Source organism: Lissotriton vulgaris, chromosome 8, assembly GCF_964263255.1.
Source record: "Lissotriton vulgaris chromosome 8, aLisVul1.2, whole genome shotgun sequence".
NCBI classification, from domain to species: Eukaryota; Metazoa; Chordata; class Amphibia; order Caudata; family Salamandridae; genus Lissotriton; species Lissotriton vulgaris.
Window position 1 is genome coordinate 107,849,556 of NC_141696.1, and position 27,921 is coordinate 107,877,476.

The window sequence follows — 27,921 nt, forward strand, 5'->3', positions numbered from 1 at the left end:
AAATGCGAAGGGTCCTGACCTGGACCAGGAAACTGAGGGTACGAACCTACTGGTTGCTCCTGAGGAGGCTGTACCGGATTCAACTCCTCTTGTTCCTCGGGCTGGTGAACCGGAGTCGCCGAAACCTGCGGAGCATCAACTTCCTCTTCATCGTGCACCGAAGACTGGTACGGCTCCGGAGACCGCTTTGATTTCGGATTCGGTGTCTGTTCGAGACTGTAAAGGCGAGGTCTCACCTTCAGGCTTACGAGCTGGAGAGGGAGATATCATGCCTTTATGATGTCTTCGAGATGATGACTTCTTTTTTATGTCCGACTCCCTGCCGGAATGGTGTCTCGAATCGTGCTTCTTCCTCTTATGTTTCTTCTTCGAGGAACTCTAAGCATGCCCCGATGCAGACTTCGAAGCAGACTCCGACCAAGACCTCGACTTCGACCACGATCGTCTTGCTCTTGACCTCAAAAGTCCTCTTGGCATCCTTACCCTTAATTTTGGCAAGAAGGAGTTTCATCTCCGGTTCTCGAAGAGCCTTTGGGTTCATCCTCGAACAGGAACGACAATCCTTGACGTCATGATCCGAGCCCAGACACCACAAACAGTCACCATGTGGATCAGTAATGGACATCATCCTGGCACACGAGTCGCATGGCTCAAATTCGGTCTTCTTCGATGACATCTTCGGCGGAAGACAGCACTCCAACAGATACAGAACAAAAGTTCACAATAGTAACAAAGTTACTATCCACACAATAGAAGATCCCAAGAAACCGTTCGCGTCGACGAAGCGGGAAAAAGGGAACTGATGTCATCACGCCGACGTAGGCCTAATAGGGGGTCGGTGACGTCAGTCGGAGTCGCACGCGAAGCTGTGCTCCTATGACGTCGTCCACGCCGGCGTGCTACAAAAGAATTTTCAGAACGTTGCTGACGCAGGGGGATATTCACAAGGTGTGGAATCCACTGGCAGATGTATCTATCAGAATGTACATTTAGTACAAATTTGAGCTGGAATAGCAAGCATACAGCTTAAGGGAGAGGGACAGGATCATTATGAAGACTTGAGGCTCACTAGTGAAGTAACCTTACTTAGGACTCTTGAGAAATGAGCTGCTCAAAAAGATCACAAGCCCAACACATCAAAGAAGGGGTTCCTGATGAACCTTGTGATTGTTGAAAAGAGAGAAGGATCGTAGGAAGATTTGAGCGAGTTGATGGAAATGTTATTGTATATGTCCTTTCCTTAAATCTATATAATGCAAATTATGCCTATGCATCTTCAAAGCACTGAGGTCTTTTAAAAATCAATACATATGAATGAAACAATATGTCCTGTTGGTCAGGATGCACCTTTAACAGGTTACAAATATTACTCTGAGGGTAGTCCAATCATAAACCTACCACTGCCAAGACACCACTTATTCAGAAAAATCAAAGCATAACAGGAAAATCTCCAAGTACAAAAAAAACAGTTTGCCTCATACCCTTGACTCCAGAGGGTAAGATGTTTTAAGATGAGGAGGGCAGACCCTATTGCGCTGCTGTAGCTCAGCTATCCGGTTAAAGTCTTCCAGTGGGTCTGGTTCCTCCTGGCCTGCACCAATGTAAAAACTGTTTCTGCCTAAAACAAAGGGAGAGAGGAAAAGTTATACTTTGAACTAAATAACAGACTAAAATCAGCTGGTAGTCAAATGTTATCGATAGGGCAAAGATTGCAAATAACCTGCTTCTTGACATACGTCCCAGACAGACTGTATTCAAACATGTTGTAGCCCAGATTGGTTGACCATGGGATTCTACAGAGGTCCTTAACCACATCTCCCGAGTTACTGAGGATCCAGAACATAAAACTGAGCCTTCTCAGGTGGCAACCCGAGAGCTCGTGAAAAGGTGACGGGTAGCAAAAATGTACCTGCATCCAGGAAAATTTGCACTGCTTAGAAACAACCCAAAACAAAATAAGCACAAGTAAAGAGATATTCTACCTCAGGCATAAAGGCCATGAAAACCTTAAATCTAAATCGAATCCTGGCATTCAAGCCATATTTAACATGAATCTGGTGTAACCACCATTTCTCCACAAGGGAATAAGCAAGGACAATCATATTACTTTGTTAACTGCATTCTATGCAAATGATTTACATTTATATTGTGCTAGTAAATCTCATGTGGATCAACTGAAAATCTGGCAGGGTTCCAAGTCTTGCAAACCAAGGATGGTCTAGGTTGATATTAAACTCAAGTATCCCACTAGAGCTCTATTAACGTAGAGATAGCCTGTTTGTGAAGCCATCTCTAATACAGCTTTCAAATTTCTTGGGAAGAACTATGTTGGGGCTCATCTGGACAGGTGGACTGAAGAACTAAAGCTTTTACAGACTCCAGGGCAGAAGATTCCCTGTAGCCTCTGAAGGATTAGATAGAATTAAACTGATGCAATAAGGCTGGTTAAACGGTTTGAAAATCAGAGTAAAAGAAGAATACAGAATGCAAATGTAACTCTGCTCTTATCTAACACTACAAGGCAAGCCCAGAATACTACCTCTTGAAGAATAGGTTAACTGGGTACAAAGAAAAGCCCAGCTTGCCTTATCATAGCTTCATATAGTTGAGCATTCATCTATATTTAGGCTACTCACCACTTTACATAGATTGGTTAGCCTCAGCACAGTACGCTATACATTATTTAAATGGCATTTTGTAACAATTTCAGTTTTTAATGCTCTAGGTAGCCCCATAGGTTCTTGTTACATGAAAGTGTGCAGAGCCTGCATTTCAGGAGACAGGAAGCAGGATAGTACAACAATGGCCAATTACTGTGACATTCTGACACCACTTTCAGGGGAAACGGGATTCTGTACATCAGCAGAAAAGACCTAGGCCTTCTCAATTTCCCCTAGCAGTAGTAATTGTTATAAGAAAACCCAAATTTCATGTTGGAGACTTCATCTTGCACATCTACTTTATCTCAAAAGGAGCATCCACATTCTTAGAAAAAATGAAGTCCCGTTTCTTACATGGTGTCAGGATTTCGAACAGAGGAAATTATAAACCTTTAAGAGAATTGTGTACAACCATAATTCTGAACATGGATTCCAAAGAGTTTAATTTTCTGTATGCAGTTTTGGCAAACAGGCAAAATTATCGACCAGTACGGCAGGCCAGATTTTGACAGATCTTGGTAGGCAAATTAACCATGGGCATGTGTAGCAAATCAAACAAAACCATCTCCTTGTAAGTGGAACAGGTTCTAGAGAAGGTACATCAAACTTATTTTAGGATCTTATATGCAGCATTCATATGGATAGAAATGTCTTTATGGGGGACTTCAGGAGCTAAGCTGAAATATGAGTGATAAGTTGTGAGTTACTATCAGCCCTCTGTTCTTGGAAAAAAGATTAACCTGGAAGGACACAGAAAATGATATTGATGAACATGTTGCATACATTCAGTGAAACTCTTTCTGGCGGGTATTGCATCTAACCACAGATTTCTCTCATTAAATTATTCCCCAGGAGCAGCATGGATCATGAGATTTTTTCATAGCAGTGCTTACGCAGGTCACTAGGATGTGGAATGCAGCTAGGCATGTAAATGCCACCAATGTGAGCCAACTCCACTTTCATCTCTTTTCCCTTTCTATGTCCTCCAACTCAGAGCATTATAATTGTTGGATATAGTGCGCATAGTACTGATTGGGACCTTTTTAGGTGTTTAAAACAGGCCACTCCAGAGCGTGGAGGTGGGAGAAAGAACAGGTTACTTACCTTTGAAAACACTCTTTCTGGTAGAGACCAGCCAGCCACAGATTGCTCACATTTTGAATATTCCCCCAGGCATCAGACTAGATCCGGAAACTTTTCACTAGTACATCTGACGCAGTTCAGCTCTGAAAAGGATGTGCTGGCCTATATAGGGGCCACCTCTACGCTGTGACGTCAGTTGCTTTTGAGACGGTCAGCGTCTCCAGATGTGGAGCCTCACAAGGAAACTTGTAGACCAGTGTGCAGATAAATAGACTTGAAATCTTATTAAAAGTGGATCAAGTTCAATGAGAGAATGGGAAGGATGAAAGGGTCTGTGAGAAATCTGCAGTTTAATAGAGTTCCTAACAGAAAGAGGTTTATTGAAGTTAAGCAACTTGCTCTTTTGATAGATACTTGTAGCCACAGATTCTTCACCTCTTGAATATACTCAAAATTGGTGGTGGGTCTGGGAGAGAACTCAAACAAGTCATCCTGGAGAAAAGAGCAGGCAATGTGCCCCTCGGCAAACTTGCTGATCCAGACAAAAATGCTTTGTGAAAGGGTGGGAAGATGCCTATTTAGCCACCTGGCAGATTTTGAAGACAGGGATTCTGTGCGTTATCGCAGTGGCTTTGGCCCTGGTGGAATGGGCACACAGTCCTTCCTTAAGCTGCTTTTCGCTAAGGCATAGCAGATCGTAATGCAGAGCACGATCTGGCGTGAGATGATACACTTCTGCACAGCCTTTACTTTTTTCGCAGCGGCAAACCCCATAAAGAGCTGATGGTCCACCTGGTGATCATTGGTGCGATCTATGTAGAAACTGAATGCTCTCTTGGGGTCCAAGTGATGGAGTCTCTCACCCTGAGACGAGTGATGCGGAGCAGAGAACGCTGGTCGGGTTGGTTTTAACAACGTGGAATGGTATCACAACTTTCAGAAGAAAAGATGCCCTAGTACATATAACTGGCTTGTCAGAGGAAAGTGGTGGTGTATGGTGGATGAACACTGAAGGCCTGAAGCTCACTTACACGTTGTGCAGAGGTGATGACAACGAGAACCATAGTTTTGATGTTGAGAAGCAGTAAAGGACAACTGTGGAGCAGCTCAAAAGAAGTACACTTTGGATACGTAGATAAAAGATTGAGGTCCCATTGAGGCATCAGAAATTGAGAAGGGAGAAACACATGTTGTAGTACTTTACATCAAAAAGTTTGAGTTGGAGAGGGTCAATAGGGGAATTCCACACAAACTACAAACAGGTATATACGGTTTCCTTGAGGGATGCCTGGCTTCCAAGAGGGCACCGACTAACTCCAGAGGAAGGTCGAAAGTATTGAGCTATTGCTACTCAATCCTCATGTATGAATGTGGAAGCTGTGAAGGCCAGGATGGAGACACCAGTCACTCTGCTGGAACAGCATATCCTCCCTGTTGGGGGGAGCCTGATGAGAAGACAGATGGTCAAGCCCAGGATATCGAATACCACACCCACTGTGCCCAGTCCTGAGTCACTAGGATTATGTAAGACAGGTCTTTCCTGATTTTCCTGAGAGCCTGTGGAAGGAGTGGCAACAGCAGAAAGGCATACAGGAATCCCAAGTTCCACTGGAGGAAGAACACATTTCCAAGTGAGACACCTTGGAAAGTTCAACACGTGGAAGTGCTGATATTGCATGTTCGCTACTTGGAAACATACTGAGACAAAGATGGAGTTGGGTATCACTTAGGCACGTTGACTGTGAACCCCAAAGATGACAGGAGGTTCACTTCTATAGGTGGTTGACGAATGCCAGGGCAAGCTCACTGTCAACAGCTAGTCGTGTAGGTAGGGGAAGACTGGCACCCCTGACCTCAGAAAGTTTACTGCTGCCACTACCTTCAAGACCTGAGGGGAGCTTGTGAGACCAAACACTAGCACAATGAAAATGCTAGTCTCCCACTAAGAAACGCAGGTAGCGCATATCGGCCAGCAGGACAAGAATGTGGAAATTGGCATCCGGCAGAAAGACCGCGTTCTTCGACCAATTTTTCACCTGTGCTTTCTCAATTTCTTCCTCTACAAGGAGAAATTCGAAATGCCTATTCTGGCCCAGTTCTTGTCTGCCCTATCCCTGGAGACTGGATGGCGTCATTGACCAATGACACCATCCAGTCTCCAGGGTTAGGGCAGGTTATTTTACTGCTGCACCAGGTCGCAAATTTGGATTTTTCCCACCCTAAATGGATTTTGAGGATGGAGGTCTCACAGCTTTGGCATCCACCACGTCAGGTGGCAAATCAAAGACTCAATTGCCACTGCTTCTGAGCCACCTCAGGATCTAAACACCACTGGTGATCTGTCAAATATCCCCTGCTCAGTTCATCTGCTTTGGCATTAGGGGGACTGATCAGGTGATTCACAATCAAGAAAATACCTCGGCTGTCCAACCACCTCCAGAGGACAGCATCAAGATTCAGCGATTTTCAATTAAACTGCATCTTTATGGACAGTAGGAAGGTCTTCAGAGCAGCCATATGGCACAAGACTTGAGCACACTGATGGAGCCTGCCCTCCTTTAGAGACCAGAGTAGCCTGATCTACACCCCCCACACACACACAACAGTGGTGTGCTTCACCACTGTCAGCTTCCGACAGGGAAGAGAGGTACCTGCTCATGTGCTACCTTGAGTCTCGGATAACATCTGTGGTACTACGGTTCTTCTTTGGAATGGGGAAATCTAAAAAATAAACTCCCATCTCTTTTCAAAGTCTGGAATCCTTTCAATAGCACAGTTGGAGACCAACAACTCCTCATGTAACAGTATGGACGGGTGCTCATCTGAAAAATGTTTTAGTGTGGGAGTACCTGCCGGAGAGAAAGATAGAATAGACAACATAGCCATTTTGTACTGTCTTTAAGACCACTCTGTCAGACGTCCTGGATCGCCAACCTATGGGGGAAATGTTGAAGCTCCCCCCCCCCCCCCCCCCCCCCCCCCCATCCTTTGGGAATGTGCAACTAAGGGAAAACTAAAGTGGTTTGGTGGCTGTTTTAATAGGGCAAGAGATAAAAAAAAAAAACCTATGCCCCTGCTGGCTCGCCTGTGGAGACCTGCATCCTCAAAAGGACTGGGGTGTCTGCTGCATCACTGGTTGGGAAGGCGGACTGTCCACGCCAGCTCTTTGGAGAAGCCTCTAAACTTTCTGATCTAATGCAAGATATTGACAGGTTTTAACAGTTCCAAGGAGCACGCTCTAGAACTGCTATAGTTGAAAAATCTCCAACACAGAGTCCACCTTCTCACCAAAGAAGCAGACTCTTAAAAAGGCATTTCCATGAGAAAGCCTAGTACAGACAACTCTCTCTGTGAGAAGTTGGCCTGACATAGCATGTTCACCATTCTAGTGGGCACCTTGCACCAGTCCAAACGACCCTTATTGATGGTAGGTTTAAAGACAACCTTTATAGAAAGCTATCCTACTGGTAGCTGTGGAGAGCAGCCTTCAGTCTAAGTCTTGAAGGAATGTAAAACAGCTTGTTTTACCAGTCTATAATCTCATGAATGACCAAATGAAAGGAGAACCACACCAGGTGTATATAAAATATATATGTATTTATTCTAAACACACCCCTCTAGGCTCTTTATGTGGCTAGAGTCAAAAGTACACAAAGTAAACTTAATTAGCACAACTAACTCCTTCAGTACTGGACAGTTCGAGAGTCCATACCTACGGGAGCACCGAAGTAGTAGTGTTACCTCACCCAGGGAAGCCGGGTTCATAGGTGTCTTTTCGTGTCTGGTTTTGTCGTAGTTTCCTATGGAGAGCTGCAAAGAAGTGCTGCAGGCCACCAGATGAAGTGTTCAGATTTTCGATCCACCCTTGGATCCATCCGAAGAACCTGAAAGCAGAGGGGACAGTGTCTGGGTCACTTGCCAGTGACCAGGGAGGCAGTAAGAAGATGCTCACAGATGTCTGGTGATTTCAGGTGCAGGAGGTGAAGCTGGACTCTTCAGCCACGAGGACCAGGCGGCGTCGACTACAACCAGGAGCTGGATTAGAGCTGTCCCACGTCGGATGTAGAGTGCTGCAGCGTCGGTATCCGGATTGGACCCAACAAGCCTTGGCCACAGCAACCCACACAGAATGCAAAGATTGGCTTTGGAGCAGACCAACAAGGTCTGAGGGAGTCACCCTTTGGAGGGAAGTCAGGGCACTTCTGGAGCAACCAGGGAAGCCCAAGAAACAAAAGATTTACCTTCGTGGGAACCCACCAGTCAACGGACCAGGGATCGCAAGGAGCTTTGAGCAGAAATGGTAGAAGCGGGCCAACGGAACACTCGTGGAGTGTAGGCCCACAGTCTTCGGTGCAAATGGTGCTCAGGGCTTGGACTACAAGCAGCCCAATGCACAACTTCTGGAAAGCTCGGGAAGTAGATGCACTTGCAAATGTGCACGGTGTGCAGGAGTTCCGGTCCCACATCTCTCGTGATGGCTACAGGTCTCATCTTTGCTGTGGAATCGTGTCGGCCTCGGAGAGGTCTGAAAGTCCATGTCCTGTGTCGCAGATTCCTCGGGATCCGGCAGGAGCCTTGAAAATGCAGACCGGCAAGATGCTTCTTTGGTGCCTGTTTAAACAGGGTAGTTATTCCTTGACCCCAAGGGAGATCCTTCAGTCTTCTAGTCGAAATAGAATGTCGAAGTTCCAGGATATATGTTGTAGAGTTTCGTCCAGGGTAATCTAAAGTCCTAGGGACTGGGTTCCTATACTTATACTAAGTTTAGGGGACGGACTAACTATAAGGTCCCACATATGGGAGGACCTAGGGAGGGGGTGGTTACACCCCTTCCCCTTTGACCAGTTTCACGCCAGAGCTGGGGCTGAGTGCCCCAGCAACCGGTTTTAACTGGGGTATACACAGGGACATCTTGTGTGCCCCAGGCACTGTCTGAAAAGCATTCAGTGAATGCACCCACCCTGCCCCAATACACTAAAGCCTGTCTAGGGAGGTGCTGCACCTCCCTGGGCATAAAACCTATTGTCCAGGCCTCCCCTGCCGGAGTTTCGTCCAGCAGCAGGAGGCCAGATTTGTGTCTGTGGCAGCAGCATCCATTTTGTGATGCTGGGGCTTTGTTAAACTATTACCGTCAGGTAAGTGTGTACATTTCTCTCCCTCTAGAAGGGTGGAATTCTACCCCCGCCACCAGGACTTTGGGGGGATGGGGGGGGGGGGGGGGGAATCGGGGTGGGGTGGTTGCAAGAGTCCAAAGTGTTTGACACCAAACACAACATGTTTTGATGTAGCCATTCCAAAGTTAGCATTTACCGCGAGGTTATAATGCACTTAGGAGTATATGGTATGGCTGTATCACAGAACAGCTATAAGGAAGTGATTCCGAAAGCTGCAGAGAGGGTCAGCTCATGCTTGGGCACCCTCTCTCACAAAACCAAGCACTCTGCCTTCAAGATTGTTAAGGCCTGCCATAGGAGTGACTTATAGGTTTATATGTGTCTGTATATATATAGGTAGATATAGGCATACCATATCTTAGTAAGGGGTACTTACACCACCTTACCCAGACTGCAGTGACCTGTGGTGCCATTTTGGAAGGCTTCTCAGGGGTGGCATAGTACATGCTTCTGCCCTTGGTAGGCCTCTGGGGTACCTAAGGTACCATATGCTAGGGACTCACAAGGGTAACCCAGTAACCAATCTGGGGTGTACCTAATGTACATGCAATCAGTTTAGAGAGGATGCAGCTAGGCTGGGGCCCTGGTTAGCAGGGCCCCAGCCAGACTAAAGTCGATAAATCAGTGAAACACAGCAAAAAGTGGGGGTAACCATAGTAAGCAGATCCTACTCTTCTACACACTCCGGCTTGTAGTATCCAGACCTGTGCAGGGAACATTTGGCTGCCAGCTGTCCATCATGAATAGTCTGGTACAAAAATGCCCTGAGGAAGGAGTCTCCAACAGGTCGCTAATCAGCTACCATTAGCTCGCACCCTGTGCTGGGGTAGCTTGCTGCGGCCACTATTCAGGAAATGCAGCTCAGAGACCAGAAAGGTGGCTCCAGGAGCAATATGCAGCGTTGTCTCTTTAAAATGTGATAAGCAGCCTTAAATAAACTATTAATATGGCTTGTGTCAGGGTACCTGGTTTACAAACCTTTATCCTTAATAAATATAGCATCCATGATAAGTTTCAACCAGGTTTATTTCTTCAAACTCAATTGCTAAAAAACATTTGGAGGAGCATTACACTACATTTAAATTTCATCTTTCATTCTTCCTCCTTTCCTTCCTCTTTTTCATGATGCTTCTGGTTTTCATACTGTTCCATTCCTCATCTCCTCTCTTCTGTTGCGGCTTGTCATTATTTTTCTTGCTTTATTTCTTTTTCTTCATCTTTCATGCCATTTCTTTTCATTTTCCCCCCTCTTGTTTTTTTCTTCCTCCATTTTCTTTCTCTTGTTCAGATCATTTTCTTCACTTTCTCCCATTTCCTCCCAGCCTTCTCCTTTTCTTATCTCCATTTCACCGGTTCCCTCCTCTCTTTAACTCTTTATTTTTCTTCCCACTTCTCTGCCTTGTTTCTTATTTCCTTTTCTAATTTCTTTTTTTATATTCCTTCTCTTTTGTTCCTGCTTTTATTTTCTTCTTTCATTTGTCCCCTTTTCATTCCCTTCTTGTTTCCTTTTCTTCCATCTTTGTACCTTTCCTCCTTACTTACACCTTCCTTCCTTTGATTCCATCTTTTCTTCCTCTCTTCTCCTCCCCTTACTCCCTCTTCAGCCTCTGTATTCTTCCTCCCTCCTTACCATCTTCCTTTTACATGATTCCTTTAGTTCCTTCTTCCTCAAGCTTTTTCTTTACTTTCGCTCTGTTCCCTTTATCTTCTTTCTTCCTTTAAAGATACTTAACATCCTAAAACAACCTCTTTTTTTTATTAATGTGTGTTTCATTTTAGCCTCTGAGGTATACTTTTGGAAAAGAGGACAGCTGCAGAGATAGGTTTACTTGTACAGCACTATGAAGTGTGCATGTACCTACTAAAACTTGTTACAGCAGTGCCAACTCATGGACAACAATGACCGAATTTAACGACCATTATCCCAAAAATGTAAGATTTTTGGGTCCTAGCTCTCACGGTGAGAATAGTCATCACATGTATTGCATGACTGAGACTACATAATTATTGAGACACCTCTCACAAATGACTTGCAAAGAAAAGTAAAGGTACAACAGTTCTTGTGGGCCACACAGCTCCACAATGTTTCTCCACCAGCTATTCAGTCATTAAAGGTGTGTGCTTACTGCAACAGTACTGGGTGCTGCAGGGACAGTGTGTAAGCTTCTTGACCTTTTTTGTGTGGTTATCCAATTCATATATTACACTGTAGCTCAGGACGTTTTTATTATGATCAGCAGTAGCTCTCACTATTGAAAAGGTTAGAAACTGCTGCCCTAAGGTTTTCCATGACTCCCAGCAAGATCTTAAGGGCAATGTCTCAGAGCATGTGTGTAGCGGCACAGCAAACAAAGAGCATTTACAGAGCATACTGCTACACTGGTGAAAGAAAAAGTATGCTTGACAAAAGAATAAATCATCTTGAAAAGGAGCTGGGGTTCACCTTACTTGTCTAGAGTCAGGATGCATAATGACCCACTGTGATTTTGTTTGGCTCAAGCACACCCAATGTTGTGCTCTGACACATGTCGGCTCAGGGTCCCACACTAGTATCGGCACCAGATCACCCTCAAGAGTCAGTAGCATCAGCACATGCATCAGTGTAGCAGAGACCAGCGTGGAAATCAGCTCGAGTAGAAGTCTGAACCAGAGTCAGTAGGGGACTGATAACCGGTCAGATGGGGCCAAACACTGCCGAAAGTTGACTCCTCTTCTGTGCCTGGACTGAAGGCCCCTACGGTTCCATGGGGACCAAACATGCTAGAGGGAACTGGAAGCACAACGAATATAAAGAACATGGACTCCTTGAACAGTCTTAATCTGCTGCAGGGTTGATGAAAGCCTGGGAAATTTAGGGTGTGTTGGAACCAGCAGAGGAACTGTTCAGTTGACACAGACCTCAAAGAAATGTGACTGACTGTGATGCCTGGCACCCTAAGAGCGGTGGAATTGGGTCACTTCCTACTTTGCTTGCTTATGTATGTACTTCGACTTAGTGGAAGAGTTTGAGCATGAAGTTATGCAGTCGCAGGACAGAGTGCGTGCCCATGATGCTGAGCGGGACCTACTCTAAGACAGCAACTTGTGTTTATTGACATACAGACTTGCCTTCCCTCCTTGATGGCACTCCAGAGCATGAAAGAGCACTTAATGAACGACTTACAAAGTCACATCTCATGAGTAACTGACATCTGGTGCCAGGAGTCATGGCAGGGCTTGAAACATGTAATTGTGGGCAGGGGCAGCATTCCAAAGCACTCTGGAGAAATCTTACAAGTTGTCGGAAAACTGAAAGTTGGGATGCAAGCTCCGTGGATCTGCACAAGAATGCAAGGAAAGAAAGGAAGTGACATTAGTTCATAGGAGTGACACTGTGGCTTTGCTATGTCACTTCAAGGGTGGAGTGAAGTCTGTGCAGAGCTGCGCCACACCAACTCGCAGCACGTGGAAGTACAGTTATGGAAAAGCTACGGGATCTAGTCTGGCACCGGTGGAGTATTCGAAGGTAACAAATCTGCAGTTGGAAGCAATCAGAAACACTGTTAAAAGCTGACAAAAGTATGATAAAACTCCTTGAGAAGGAACCCTAGCTGAACAGAGCAACCTCATCACATACTGATACTGGATTAAAGACATCCACTGAGCTGGCCTTTCCCATTGCCTCCCATAAGCTAGTTCACTATTATCCTTTGTCTGGACTCCCCGGGCTCTGGCACAACCCTCTACAAAATCTAAAAAACTGGGCCAGACCTGGTCAAAACTCTCAGTGGAGGAATGGGCAATTAATCTTAATAATTCCATCCTCGCACCTTTTCCTAATCCCATTAAGGCCAATGATGAATTCAATATTTGGCTGGAGTCCTCATTGGATCTTACCCTCCCTAAGAAAGAATTCTGTCATCGAGCTGGCTCCAACAAGAAAGCTTGTTATACTCTCGAACTCTGAATGCTCAAAGAATCTTGCAAGCAGTCCGAACGGAAATGGTGGAAGGATTTCTCTGAATCCAGTAGGGCGAACTATAGAATGGCACTTAGGTTGTACAAAGGCAAAATAAAGGCTGCTCAATCCAGCTATTATCAGGAAAAGATTGTGTCGGCCTCTAACTTCCCAAGGGACATTTTTAAAATCTTTAAATCCCTTATCTTTCCCCTAGCTCTCTTCTTGACCCTACAAATGCACAAAAGCGCTGTGACGAGATCGCAATTTTTTTTGCCACTAAGGTCTCGAACATTTACTTGCAATTCCCACAATTGGATGTTGATGTACAACTCTCTCCTTACCTCCTACATGCCAGGTTGGAGGATTTTGCCCGCCTCTCTCTATTTGACTCACAGCGTCTCCTAGAGAATCTTAAATCTGGATCTCCGGCCGATGTTGCGCCCCCTTCCATTCTTAAATCCGTGCCAGAGATTGTCTCCCCAGTTATCCGGGATGTAATTAACTCCTCCCTTGCGGCCGGACTGGCTCCCCGCTATGGAAGCAAGCAAGAATTAAAGCACTTTAAAGAAAGCCAAGTTTAGACCCTGGGGACTGGGCTAGGTATCGCCCAATCTCTTTACTACCAGGTAATAGCAAACTGTCCGAAAAACATGTAAATTCTATATTGGCAGCTTATGTGGAGAAGAATAATGCTTTACACCCCACTCAGACTGGATTTAGAAGTAAGCAGGGCACGGAGACGGCCCTTCTTGCTGTTGTGGAAGAAGCGAGCAAAATTATGGATACCGGAGGTTGCGCTGCTATTATTCTTTTAGACCTCAGCGCAGCCTTCAATACGGTAAATCACCACATTTTGATTCAAAGACTGATGGAGGTGGGGGTAGTGGGGACTGCCCTTAAGTGGTTGCAGTCCTTTCTCTCCAATAGATCATTCATGGTCTTTGAAGCATAGGTTCTTTCAAAACAGACCCCTCTACAGTATGGCGTACCCTAGGGATCTTCCTTAAGCCCCACCATGTTCAACATCTACATGCGGCCCCTTGCGGACATTGTGCTTCCCTGGGGGGTCCAGCTGGTCACATACGCTGACGACACCCAGTTGGTGGTGTCCCTCAGCCAACATGATACGAATTACAAGAACCTGACCTCTTGCCTGGTAAAAGTAGCTGAGTGGATAGATTTGTCCTTCCTCAAACTTAATGGCTCCAAGACGGAGTCATGGTACTAGGACATGCAGCTCCCCCTAATTTAGATCCTTGGCGGCCTAGTTGTCTGCCATCCTCCCTGCCCCCCCTTACCAAAGAAACAAATTAAGGGTCTGGGTGTATGGTTTGACTCTAATCTTAGTTTCTATGTACAATTGCGCAAAGTGGCTGCTACCTGCTATGGCCTGATCAGATTGATGAGGAAGATCTTGCCACTCCTTCCCTTTGACGCTAGACGTCTGCTGGTGCAAGCCCTTATTTTATCGCGACTTGATTATGCCAATGCGGTCTACTTGGGTGCTCCACAGGGGACTATCAAGTTCTTACAGGTTGTCCAGAACTGTGCTGCTAGACTTCTAATGAATGTTCTGATGCGCACCTCAGCTAAGTCAGCACTTTGTCAGTTGCACTGGCTTCCAGTGCAACAAAGCATTTGGTTTAAGGCCATGTGTACTGTGCACAAATCCATTACCGGAAATGGACCCTCTGATCCTGCCGATGCTTCAACTGTATCAGGTCTCTCGGACACTTAGATCCAATATCAAAACTTTTGACAGTTCCTAGGAACCATCAGGCACGTATGAGTGGCCGACGTTTTTCTCTCCATGCGGCAAAACTATGGAACCGGCTCCCCGATTCAGTTAGTCTTGAACCTAATTATCTCCTCTTCAGGAAACTGCTGAAGACCTTTCTCTTTCCATGAGTAGGGGGAAAGTTCTAGCCGTCTTAAATGCGCGGGGATGCCCCAGGGTAGCCATGCACTATAGAAATACGTATTCATTCATGTTCATTTTTTAGATTGATCATTGGGCTACGGTACTTAATTACTCCCAATTTCCTGCTGCACCCATCTCCTAAATCTTGCAGCCTTCAAGAATGAAAATAGTACCAAATGTGTACAACTGATATTGTACTATAGCAAGTTCAAATTAAGTTGCAATTATATCTGCTTGCACCTGCCTACAACGTGCTTACAACTAATGAATATATACAACGTCTCAATGTCACTTATGCTCTTGTTTATATCCTCTATTTTTATATTTAATTCATTTTAATAACAGTTGTAATTTAGTGTATGGCAATTGTGTACAATATAACTATTGGTTACATTGCCAAGACGTTCAACAAAAAATTGGGGAGGGTCTAAGGGCAGGTTTACCGACCAACCAGATATGAGCCCCGAACTCAATATACCACAACAAATAATATCTGGGGGTCAAAAAGAGAGTCAGTAAGTCTAGCAGGAAGGACCACTATACCAAATGCATGCAGGGCAGTATCGGTGAGAAATAATAGTTAGTGAATGGTCAAGTCGAGACTCAAGAGTACATGGAGAAAAATGTATTGTTCCCATCAGAAGCCACACTGTACCGCCCTTGTTGTCATCATATGGGATCTCCTTACCCAGGAGACAAGACGGCCGGTAAATGTTTACCGTGACCGAGATGTGATGTTGGGCAGAACAGAAGGGTATGATAGTGGCTAATGAAAAAAGCAGTGTATAGTGATTAGAGTGGAAAAGTGAAGGGTAATTATAAAATTAGGTGAATGGGTGGAAAAAAGAAATTTTATTAATATCCCCCAAACCCTAAGATTAAAAGGCAGGTGTAGGTGCAGGTTTTAAATAATAACCGCACGTAATGGTGGTCGACATGTTTCAGCATTTCACAAGATTTTCTTAATGCATTCCTCAGGACCTAAAAAAGATACACTACTGCTTTGTAAAAGAATGAATAATAAAGATATCACCTGGACATCCAGGCGTACTCAACCGTATACCTTATGTGTAGGTTGAGGAGCTTCACCCCACCTGGCTGCAGCACAGGTAAAAGGAGCACCGCTCTCTCCGTCGGTGTCTCCGGGCAGTCTTCAGTACTGCTCGGGGGGGCCAAATACATTTGGCCCCCCCGAGCAGTGGGAACAATACATTTTTCTCCATGTACTCTTGAGTCTCGACTTGACCATTCACTAACTATTATTTCTCACCGATACTGCCATGCATGCATTTGGTATAGTGGTCCTTCCTGCTAGACTTACTGACTCTCTTTTTGACCCCCAGATATTATTTGTTGTGGTACATTGCCAAGACGACAAGTGTAAAATATTTTGATATTTCTGGCATACTTGGATAATTAAAAAAAAAAAAAGCCCAAGTTGAAGGCTGATTTCTTTCAAGACAGTAATACCTGAATAACTTTGCTTGACAAAGGGTTTCCCAACTAACTAATTCAGTTAGCCAAACAAGTTACAATTGCATAATCTTTACATGTTTCTGATTTGTTTTTCATAACTAGTCTAGAAGGCTCCAGTACTCACTCTCATACGAACAAGTTACTTACCTTCGGTAACGATATATCTGTAAGAAACATTAGTTAGTGTTAGATTCCTTACCTTAGAATATCCCCAGGCGTCAGTCTGGATCCGGAAACTTTTGCGTAGCAGTACCCCTGCGCGTCGGTAGGCGTCGTCTGCAGGCGTCCCCTGCGGCTCCGCGTCAGTCGTCGGCGTCGTGCGCCATGATGACGTTGCTGGAGTATATAGACGCCGCCTCCGCGCACTGACGTCAGTTCTTTGTACACAGCTTTTCCGCGCCAGAAAACGCAGAGCCATGAGAGAACCAACACTGGTGCCATTTGAAACTAGGGCCCTGAAAGGGATGTCCTTAACCCTAGGTATCAGTTCGCAGACCGGGGAGGATGGGTGGGTTCGGTAAGGAATCTAACACTAACTAATGTTTCTTACAGATATATTGTTACCGAAGGTAAGTAACTTGTTCATCTGAAAGAAACACGTTAGTGTTAGATTCCTTACCTTAGAATAGATACCCCAGCAATACCAACCCCGGTGGTGGGTCTGCGAACCAATACATTCCTACACCAGAAAGTCCTGGAGGACAGAACGGCCAAAGAAGCCATCCCTCCGGACTGGACTGTCCAGGCAGTAGTGCCTCGCAAAGGTATGCAGCGAGGCCCACGTAGCCGCCTGGCAAATGTCCTGCAAAGGGACAGCCCGGCCCAGGGCAGTAGTAGCAGCCGTGGCCCGAGTGGAATGGGCCCTCAGCCCAACAGGAGGCTCCTTCCGAGCCAAAGAGTAGCACGCTTTGATGCACAGAACGACCCACCGAGAGATGGTTCGTTTACACACCGCCCGTCCCTTCTTCGCACCCACGTAGCCAACAAACAGTTGGTCATCCACCCGGAACTGGCGTGTGCGATCCATATAAAATGAAAGCGCACGTTTTGGGTCCAGACGATGGAGCCGCTCTTCATCCTTCGAAGGATGCGGAGGCGGGAAGAAGGAGGGGAGGGTGATGGACTGCCCGATGTGAAAAGCAGAAACTACTTTGGGCAGGAAAGAAGGTCTAGTCCTTAGAACCACCTTGTCAGGATGAATGGACAGGAAAGGAGGTTGGACAGAAAGGGCCTGGAGCTCACTCACTCTCCTGGCAGAGGTGATGGCAACCAGGAAAGCTGTCTTCAAAGTCAGGAGACGAAGAGGACAAGAATGAAGGGGCTCAAAGGGAGCACACATCAGAAAGGTAAGAACCAGGTTCAAGTCCCACTGAGGCATCACAAACGGAACAGGTGGATACATGTGTGTGATGCCCTTCAAGAATCTCGTTCCAATCGGGGACTTGAACAAAGAAGGCTGATCAGGAAGCCTCAGAAAGGCTGAAAGGGCAGAAAGGTAGCCCTTGAGAGTGCCCAGAGCAGAGCCCTGCTGGGCAAGAGAAAGAAGAAACAGAAGAACCTCGGAAAGAGGGGCAGAAAGAGGATCCACAGCCTTTGCTGTGCACCATGCCACAAATCTGTTCCACCGACAGGCGTATACCGACTTAGTGGAGGGACGCCTGGCTGCCAGAATTACGTCACAGACTTCAGGAGGCAAGTCAAATGGCCTCAACTGCCGCCGCTCAATCTCCAAGCATGGAGGTGGAGACTGGACAGGTTCGGGTGGAGGACCGTCCCCTGCTGCTGCGACAGAAGGTCCTCCTGAAGGGGCAGGCGGATCGGGGGACCGACTGACATGCTGAGTAGCTCGGGATACCAGTACCTTCGAGCCCAGTCCAGAGCCACAAGGATAACTTGGGCCCGGTCGCGCCTGATCTTCTTCAGCACTCTGGGCAGAAGTGGTATAGGCGGAAAGACGTATAACAGACCGCAACTCCACTCGCGCCGAAAGGCGTCGCCGTGCGAGTGCCGTCTTGGAAACTCCAACGCGCAGAACTGATGACATTGCGCGTTCTCTTCTGTGGCGAATAGATCTAACCAAGGCTGTCCCCATTGCAGAAAGATGCCTTGCGCCACGTCCGAGTTCAGACGCCATTCGTGATCCATCGAGCACCGACGGCTGAGTTCGTCCGCCCTGGCGTTCAGAGAACCTGCCAGGTGTTGAACCGTCAGAGACACGCCCTGACGTTCCAGCCATTGCCAGAGGCGCAGAGCCTCCTGGCAAAGGGTCCACGACCCCACCCCGCCCTGTTTGTTGCAATACCACATGGCGGTGGTGTTGTCCGTGAACACCTGCACTACACTCCCGTTGACAAAGGGGAGGAATGCCTTCAGTGCTAGACGAATCGCCCGTAGCTCCAACAGGTTGATATGGAGCCGGGACTCCGCCGGAGACCAGATGCCTCTGATCTCTGCCTCTCCCAAGTGGCCCCCCCAGCCCAGGAGGGACGCGTCCGTCACGACAACGTGCTCCGGTTGGGGAAGGGAGAGGGATCTGCCTCTGACCCAATCGCGGTCCGTAAGCCACCACTGCAGTTGTCTCGCAGTGCCCTCCGAGATCAAGACGTGGCCGGACAAGTTGCCCTGATGCTGGGCCCACTGAAACTTCAGGTCCCACTGCAGAGCCCGCATCCGCCACCGGGCGTGATGCACCAGAAGGATGCAGGAAGCCATCAGTCCCAGCAGCCGCAGCGTCAACCTGACCGAAACCCGGGATAGCGGCTGAAAGATGGGAATCAAAGCCTGTATATCCCGGACCCGCCGTTCCGGAGGATAAACCCGAAACTGCGCCGAGTCCAGAATCGCTCCGATGAAAAGGAGCTTTTGAGAGGGACACAGGTGTGATTTCGGGACATTGATGGAGAACCCCAGGTCGTGCAAGAGGTCTGCCGTCATCTGAAGGTGGTGGACGACTGTCTGGGGCGAGCCCGCCTTCAACAACCATTCGTCTAGGTAGGGGAAGACTGAAACCCCTAACCTGCGCAGATGGGCTGCGACCACCGCCATCACCTTTGTGAACACCCGTAGGGCGCTGGTAAGGCCGAAGGGAAGCACGATAAACTGAAAGTGCTCCTGGCCTACCGTGAACCGCAGGTAACGCCGGTGGGCCAGCAGGACGGGGATGTGAAAATACGCATCCTGCAAGTCCAACGCTACCATCCAGTCTTGTGGGTCTAGAGCAGCCAAGACCTGAGCTAACGTCAACATCTTGAACTTCTCCTTCCGGAGGAAGCCGTTGACGTTCCTTAGATCCAAGATAGGACGTAGGCCCCCCCTTGTCCTTCTTGGGTACCAGAAAGTAGTGGGAATAGCAACCACGCCCTACTTCTGGCCCAGGAACGCGCTCGATGGCCCCCTTGGCCAAGAGGGCCGTAACTTCCTCCTGCAGAAGTGTCAAGTGGTCCCCCGACACACGGTGGTTCTGCGGTGGCATGGCTGGAGGAGCAGTCTCGAAGGGGAGGGAGTAGCCTCTTCGGACGAGTTGCAGCACCCACCTGTCCGATGTAATTGTGCGCCAGTGAGCGTGGTGATGGCGAACCCTGCCACCCACTGGCGTCACATGGGGCCGAAAGCACGGACTAGGAGGATTTGGAGGCAGATGCTGCGGGGGGAGGTGTGGCCTGACCCCGCCGTTGACCCCGACCGCCTCCACGGCGGTTTCCACGGCCGCCACCGCGTTGAAAAGATTGTTGCGGTGCATGGCTGGCAGCACGTGTGGGGACGCCCCTTCCTTGGCCACGAAAGGGGCGAAACGAACCCGTTTGCTGGCGCTGGGTCGAAAGACCCAAGGACTTGGCCGTGACCCTGGAGTCCTTGAAGCGTTCCAGCGCGTGGTCCGCCTTGTCAATAAAGAGGCGACAGCCATCGAACGGCATGTCCATCAAGGCATTTTGGACGTCTGCCGAAAAGTTGGCGGATCTCAGCCAGGCGTGGCGACGAATCGCCACCGTCGTTGACATAGCTCTGCCCAGCGAGTCGGTCGTATCAAGACCACACCGTATGGAATATTTAGCTGCGTCTCGGCCCTCAGCCACAGCCTTGCCGAGCTTCGCCCCGCACCTCCATGGGGCATTCTGGCAGCACTTCCGCGACCGTGTCCCACACAGAGTGGGTGTATCGGCCCAAGAGGCATGCGGTGTTGCAAGACCGCAGTCCCAGACTCAGGGACGAGAAGACCTTCTTACCATACTGGTCATACCTCTTGGATTCCCGATCGGGCGGGGCCGACGGGAATGCCGTCTGGGAGGTAGAGGCCTGGATCACCAGACTCTCGGGAGTGGGATGGGCGGACAGGAATTTGGGGTCGTCCGGACAAGGACGGTGGCGCCTGGCCACGTTCCGATCAACAGGCGAACCTGAAGCGGGCCTGGACCACGTGCCCAACAGAACGTCTGACAAGGCTTCGTTAAACGGCATCAGTGGCTCCTGTGGGCATGACTGCGGTTTGAAGACCTCAGTGAGGATGTTAGGCCTCACGGCCGCGACGGGGAGCTCAAGGTGTAAGGCCTTGGCAGCCCTCATCAGCACCACTGAATATGCAGCACCCTCCACCGACTCCACGGAAGGAGGAGAGACAAAACCAGGGTTAGGAGAGTCGTCCAGACCACTGGCATCCCCCAAATCACCTGTCCAGTCCAGGTCATACTGGCACTCACGTGACAGAGGGTCTTCAGACCCCTCCCAACCTTCCCCGTACTCTTCATCATCTCCATACTCGGTGTCAACGATGTAGACCGGCTCCTCGGGGTTCACAGGCCCCATCGGTGTCGAGCCCGGCGTCGATCGACGCCGGTCCGACTCCGCGTCCGGATTCGGGGAAGGAATGGGGACGGCGCCGGAGCCCCGGCGCCGGCCGAAGCCGGCACAGGAGAACCGGCGCCACGCGGGGGCGGCGTCGGGCGTAACCCAGATGGAATCGGCGCCAAACCAGCCGGTAGGCCAGCCGGCGTCGACCCCGAAGGCCCTTGCGGCGCCGGAGCCGTCGGCGGCACCGGGGCCGAAGCACCCGATGGCGTCGAGCCAGGGACACCCGACCCGCCAGGGCCCCCGGACGGTAGCACTGGGCCCGAAGGCGCCGTAGGCCCCGTCGGAGAACTGAGCGCCCTCATGACCATGAGGAACGCCTCAATCTACTCCGGCGTCGCACCGTGCCCAGGGACCGGAGGGTATGGGGCAGGCCGCGCCGGCGACTCTCGCGGAGCCGCGGAGTTGGGTTCACCCGAACCCCCGGCCGCGTCGCGCGAGCGTCGGGGGGAGTCGGGGGTACGATGACGACGCCCCGACTTCTTCTGTTTCTTACCTGATGAGCCCGACGAATGGTGACGACTTCCGGAGTGCTCGGTGCGGCTCCGCGACCGCTCCCTCGAACGCTCCCTGGACCTCCGGCCGGACCGAGACCGCTCCCGACGCGGGGCCGACACCCGGAGCTCAAGCAGCTTGCGGGACCGCTCCCGTCTAGCCTTGTTAGTGAGAGCCCGGCAGTCGACGCAGGCGTCCACGTCGTGGTCGGGGCCCAGGCACCGGAGACAGCGTCGGTGATGGTCCGTGACCGACATCGTGCGGTCACACCCGTCACAATTTGTATTTGTATGTCGATTTATAGAGCGCGATTGCTGCCCGGGGGCGTCCAAGCGCTAAAACCAACAGAACAGGAGGGGGTAGCCAAGGCGTTATCAGACGGCAGTGAAAAGGAAGGTTTTTAGCTGTTTCCTAAATGAGGTAAGATTGGGGTTCTTCCTTAGGTGGAGGGGTAGGGTGTTCCATAGCTTGGAGGCATTGTAGGTGAAAGTCCTGCCGCCAGTTCTGGATTTTTTTATTTTGGGGATAGTGGCCGTGAAGGTCTGGTTGGAACGCAGATTCCTGGTGGGTTGATAATGTGACACAAGGTTACGGGTGATGAGGGGACCCGTTTTCCAGAACGCCTGGTGCGCAATGCATAAGGCTTTAAATTGGATTCTTTGGGGAATGGGTAGCCAGTGCAGTTTTTTCAGTCCATTTTTGACTGATTGACGTCGGGGGATCTGAAGCAAGGTGCGCGCGGCGCAGTTCTGTACTGTTTGTAGCCTCCGTATTGTGTACTCTGGGGCAGCGAGGTACAAGGCGTTGTTATAGTCCAGTCGTGACTGGATAAGGCCTTGGATGGCTACTTGTTTTGCCTCCATCGGTAGAAGATGGAGTACCTTCCTTAGCACTCTGAGCAGGCCAAAGCAGGTGGCTGCTAGTTTGGTGGATTGAGTGCCAAAGGACAGAGATCCATCGAGCCACACCCCAAGGCTCTTAATACTGTCTTTTGGGGCAGGGGGGGTACCCAGACAGGGTGGCCATAAAGTGCCAAGGGAGTTGGGTTTTGCAGGGCCAAGGAGCATAAGCTCTGTCTTGTCCCCGTTCATTTTTAATGAGGAGGAGGACATCCAGTCCTTAACTTCCTCGAGGCATTTCTTGAGCCCTCCTTCCGAGGTCTGGCTGGCCTCCTGTGCCAGAGAGACCACTAGCTGAGTGTCGTCAGCGTATGAAATGATCTTAATTCCATACTGACGAACAACTTCAGCCAGTGGCCTCATATATATGTTGAAGAGCGCAGGGCTCAGTGAAGAGCCCTGCGGGACTCCGCATTTTAGAGGTCTGCTGGTAGAGGAGGATGTTCCGTCGAATACCCGAAAGGATCTGTCCTGTAAAAAGGATTCAAACCAGGACAAAGCTTTGTCTTTTATACCAATGTTTGCCATACGGTCCAGCAGTATGTCATGGCTGACCGTGTCGAAGGCCGCGCTTAGGTCAAGGAGGATCACTGCCACTGATCCTCCCTTGTCCAGGATGGTTCTGGATTCCTCGGTGACCATGAGGAGCGCGGTTTCGGTACCATGTCGTGGTCTGAAGCCCGTTTGGGTAGGGTCAAGGAGCTGGTGGTTTTCAAGAAATTTGATCAGCTGGCTATTAATATGTCTCTCTAGGATTTTGCTAATCCAGGGAAGGAGAGAGATTGGCCGGTAGTTGCTGAGGTTTGAAGGGTCCAGTTTGGGCTTTTTTAATAGTGCACGCACCATGGCTTGTTTCCATTGTAACGGGACTATGCCGGTAGAGATGGAAGCGTTGAGGAGGTCCATTATGACAGGCAGGGTGATAGCCGAGGCTGACATAATGATGTCTGGCGGGGCTGGGTCCCCCGGAGACCCGGATTTGACTTTTTTTGCCAAGGACTCAAGAGTCGAGATATTAAGAAGGGCAAAGTGGTCAAGAGTGGGGGAGGAGTTCAAGTCGGAATTGCTTGAAGTAGAGGGGGTATTGGGTAGGACAGGGAATGATTCAAAGATGGTGGTGATTTTTTGCAGGAAGAAGTCTGCCATGGTGTTGCAGTGATCTGCAGTCTTGGTCTCATCTAAACTGGGTGGTAATTTGGTGAGGCTTTTCACAATACGGAAAATTTCCCTGGGTTTAGATTTCGCAAAGATTATTTCATTGGCAAAGTAGGCTGTTTTGCTGGCCTTGATTTGTTCTTTGTACGTTTTGAGTAGTTTAAGGTATTGACTTTTGTTGTCTGGCAGAGAGTCCAAGCGCCATTTTCTTTCCGCTTGTCTACACTGGCGTTTCGTAATTCTGAGGGGTTCGGAGTACCATGGAGCTGATTTGTGACAGCGTTTGGTGGTGGATTTTCGTTTAGGTAGAGAGAAGTCTAGTGACTTGGTAATCCAGTCCTCATAGGAGAGGTTAGCAATGCATGGGTCATCGTTAAGCGGTGGTAGGTTGCTGGACAGTTTTTTGGTCCATGTCTCCATAGGGAGGCGGGACCACGGTCTGGCAGTTCTTATAGTGGGTTTGGTGGCTGGGGGTTTAGGGGTGTGCCATAGAAGCGGGACCATTAGATGGTCGGTCCAGGGGAGCGGGAGAGGTAGACTAGTTGTCAAATTAGTACAGTTACTGAAGACCGGGTCAAGCAAATGCCCTTGATCGTGGGTAGGGGAGCTGACCAGTTGGTGTAATTGTAATGCGGCCAGGTCGTCCGTAAGGAGAGCGGCTGTGTGATTTGCATTGGACTCGAAATGAAAGTTAAGGTCGCCCAACAAAGTGAAGTTGGCGGTGCTGCTGACGCGGTCTGCCACAATCCGTGCTAGTTGGATGTGGAATTGTTTTGGGGGGCCGGGGGGTCTGTATATGAGGGTGCCTGAGAAGCAGTTGTTTGGCGAGAGCTCCAGACTAAACGCTAGGCTTTCACAGTCTGGAATGCTTTCAGCAATGATTCGGCAGAGAAACTGCTCTTTGTGAACAATAGCTAAACCTCCTCCTCTGCCTTTTGGGCGATCTTGGCGGGAGATTTGAAAGCCAGGGGGAATGGCTGTAACCAAGGCTGGGTCTGAGTCTTCGGTGAGCCAGGTTTCCGTGAGGAAAATGATATCAGGTTTATGTTCCTCTAACAGGAGAGCAAACTCATTCTTATGCTTGGGCAGAGACCTACAGTTAAGCAGAAACATGCGGTACTCATGGCGTTGGTCCGAGGGTGGAGGGGGCTTGAGGATGGACTTGCAGAGGCTGCATGTATACGGAAGGCATTCGGCGTGGTAGGGGTGCTGGTTGCAGTTCTTTTGTAGGAGTCTTAGCTCTAAGAGTTTTTCGGAGCTATACTGCTTGGGAATCGTGGTCCGGGGTGTAGGGGGAGTGGCCCTAGGCCCGGACTCGGCGCGGACGAGCGCAGACGAGCTTGCCTTAGGCGCGCCTCCGGCGCGCAAACGGCGCTCCCGCTGCGCTCGTCCGCTGCGCTTCCTATAGATGCACATATTTATAGGTAGAGATTGAGATGGGAGCAGGAGGGGGCGTGGCCTCGCAAGTGGGCGTGTCCCGTGGCTTGGCGAGGGGGATGGCGGCCGAGAATGTAAGCAAGACTCGGTTTTGCAGCGCTAAATCCGCTGTAGGTGGGGTGGCCTGCCCAGGAAGATCTGGTGCCAGGAGGCAAGTGAGTGGTTTAAAATTCTGTCAAGAACAAAGCAGTAATTTTAAAAAGAATGCGATCTGTGCAACTCCCGGCTGAGCCTCAGGAGGTTCTGTGGTCTAACAGCGACGCTCTTCAATCGGCGCGCTTTAAACCTGATCAATTCTTGAAACCGGGCATCCTACCAGGCACCGAAAAGAGATAGAAGTTATAACAAAGTTGGTCAAAAGTCCGGAGTACTGCTCTTCGGATCTGCGCTTGCTGGCGCGGAAAAAAGAAGAACTGACGTCAGCGCGCGGAGGCGGCGTCTAGATACTCCAGCGACGTCATCACGGCGCACGACGCAGACGACTGACGCGGAGCCGCAGGAGACGCCTGCAGACGACGCCTACCGACGCGCAGGGGTACTGCTACGCAAAAGTTTCCGGATCCAGACTGACGCCTGGGGATATTCTAAGGTAAGGAATCTAACACTAACGTGTTTCTTTCAGATACATACTTTAGATGGCCGTACTCTCTCTCTCACACTTTAGACGGCTCCAGTACTCTCTCTCATACACATACTTTAGACAGCCGTACTCTCTCTCTCAGACACACACTTTAGACGGCTCCAGTACTCACTCTCTCAGGCACACGCTTTAGACGGCTCCAGTACTCACTCTCTCAGACACACTTTAGACGGCTCCAGTACTCTCTCTCATACACATACTTTAGACAGCCGTACTCTCTCTCAGACACAAACTTTAGACTGCTCCAGTACACTCTCTCAGACACAAAGTTTAGACAGCTCCAGTACTCCGAGGTCTGCACAGGGTGACAGTGCGCAGAAGATGGAGATGCTTTTAATATCATTTCTCAACCCTCCCTCTTTTCCACTGTGGAGCCCCCAGATTTACACTCAATTCTTGTAGCTTGCCATCCTAGTACTGGAATACTCATCTCTTGGCTGCGCTATTCAGGACCTCTGTAATTATCTTACAGCTTGTGGTCGCACTGACGTGTGGTTAATATAGTTTGCTTCACACAGGTGGGAACTTAATGTTTATTTTGCTCCAGGATAACTAGGCTTATAGCGGTCTCTTGCACAGCAGTATTATTAAATGTATGACGAAGAAATTAATAACTTTTTTAGCTTTTTATATTTGCTATGTATATGGGGAAAAAAGCACCACAAGCCACATGGAATAATGTAATTATTTTTTTCCACCAAGAGGCAGGGTTGCCGCCAGTACGGAAGATGGGAGAATCAGGACCAAGGGAAGCGCCTACACCCACACTTCACCATCTGTTAAAAAAAAAACACTTACTGGTAGCACCATTGTTGCTCCCTCCAATAGACAGACGATTGGAGCTCCGAGTTGCTGGTTTATAACCAGGTAAGCTCATCAAAAGAGTGTGACCAACATTCTCTTCTGAAGATGCAGATGTGATGCCACCCAAAGACTCCTGCGATGGAAGGCTGGTAAGCGCAGGGACGGAGGCTGCAGCTTTAGGACGAGACCCATTCCTGGCATTCTTCTGGCTCAGGCTCTGATGAGATTGGGTGGACCTCAAACTATAAAAAGAATTGTTTGCACTATCTGGTTCCTGCTCCTCTGTTTTCTGAAAAAAGAAAAAAGCATGCAATTGAGTTCACACAGAATAAAATTGCAGAGGCACACTGACTTGGAGGCAGATGGTGGAACAATATCTGTAAGATAGACACGCTCTTGCAACTAAATGTGCTCTGCGTTTGACACTTAATGGAATAAGCTGGGCAATCGTAATACTTTATATATTTAAAAATGTAAATGTTAACCTCCATTCTCTCTCAACAGTGAGGATCACATTACAATGAGGGGGATCCATGAAAAGCTCCCATGTGGTCCCTTCCACCGCTATTGCCAGCTCTATTATGATGGATCACTATATCAAGATAACTACTGCATGACCAATGTCAGAAACTGGGGTATAAATGTGTGTGTTGGGGGGGCGGGGTACCATTTTATAAGCAAGATGACAAAAACAAAATCAGTTAAGGGGAACCAGACTTAACGTTGGTAACATTCTTTCTGGTAAATAGTTAATCAGCATATTCCTCACTTTAACAATAATTACACCAAGCTGGATCAGGATTTTTTAAACAATTCCTGCTCTACGCCAGTAGGCAACATTATGTACCACTTCTTGAGTCACAGTGTGGAGGTACATAACGGTGCTATCTCAGCATGGGGACGTTAGTTTTGGCTTTGCACTACACAGAACGGGAAGGAAGGAGGCTAGTGAGAAATCTGTGGTTAGACAGGCCATCCATCAGAAAGAGTGATACTGAACATAAGTAGCTTGTTTTTCTGTTGCAACCTTTTAACCACAGATTTCTTCTCTCCTTACAACAGGTGCAACAGTGGTATATGGCAACAGGAGCAGGCATTGTGGACTGGAGTCACACTAACAAGTCCTCTTGAACTGAGTGGGCAAAGTGGCACTCTCTGTGGGCTTGATTCAAGACAATAGTGTTTGTTGAATGCATGCAGGGACACCCATGTAGTAGCCTGGCAGATGTCTAGGACCGGCCCTAAAGGTGTTCCTTCTTTAGAAGTGTTGCTAAGTGATCCCTTTTTGTGTGGGTCCCCCCCTTTAATTTTTGGGGGAACTTGCGTGCTGGTAATCCTGAACTCAAATACTGCGATCTAGTACCCAGTGTATGTGCTTTGACCCAGAAAACATGT

The 27,921-nt window shown here is 48.7% G+C and overlaps 1 protein-coding gene across 1 annotated transcript in view; it reads right to left on the bottom strand.

Moving 5' to 3' along the window:
- Positions 1-355: 355 nt before the first annotated feature.
- NUMA1 (nuclear mitotic apparatus protein 1) overlaps positions 356-27,921 on the bottom strand; it is a 739,614-nt gene continuing 712,048 nt past the window's right edge. Inside the window, exons 20-22 of the mRNA XM_086936049.1 lie at positions 26,521-26,815; positions 1,482-1,618; positions 356-694 (exon numbers count right to left, since the gene is read on the bottom strand). Of these exons, the coding sequence (XP_086792175.1) occupies positions 356-694; positions 1,482-1,618; positions 26,521-26,815 (771 nt within the window). The remainder of the gene's footprint in view (positions 695-1,481; positions 1,619-26,520; positions 26,816-27,921) is intronic.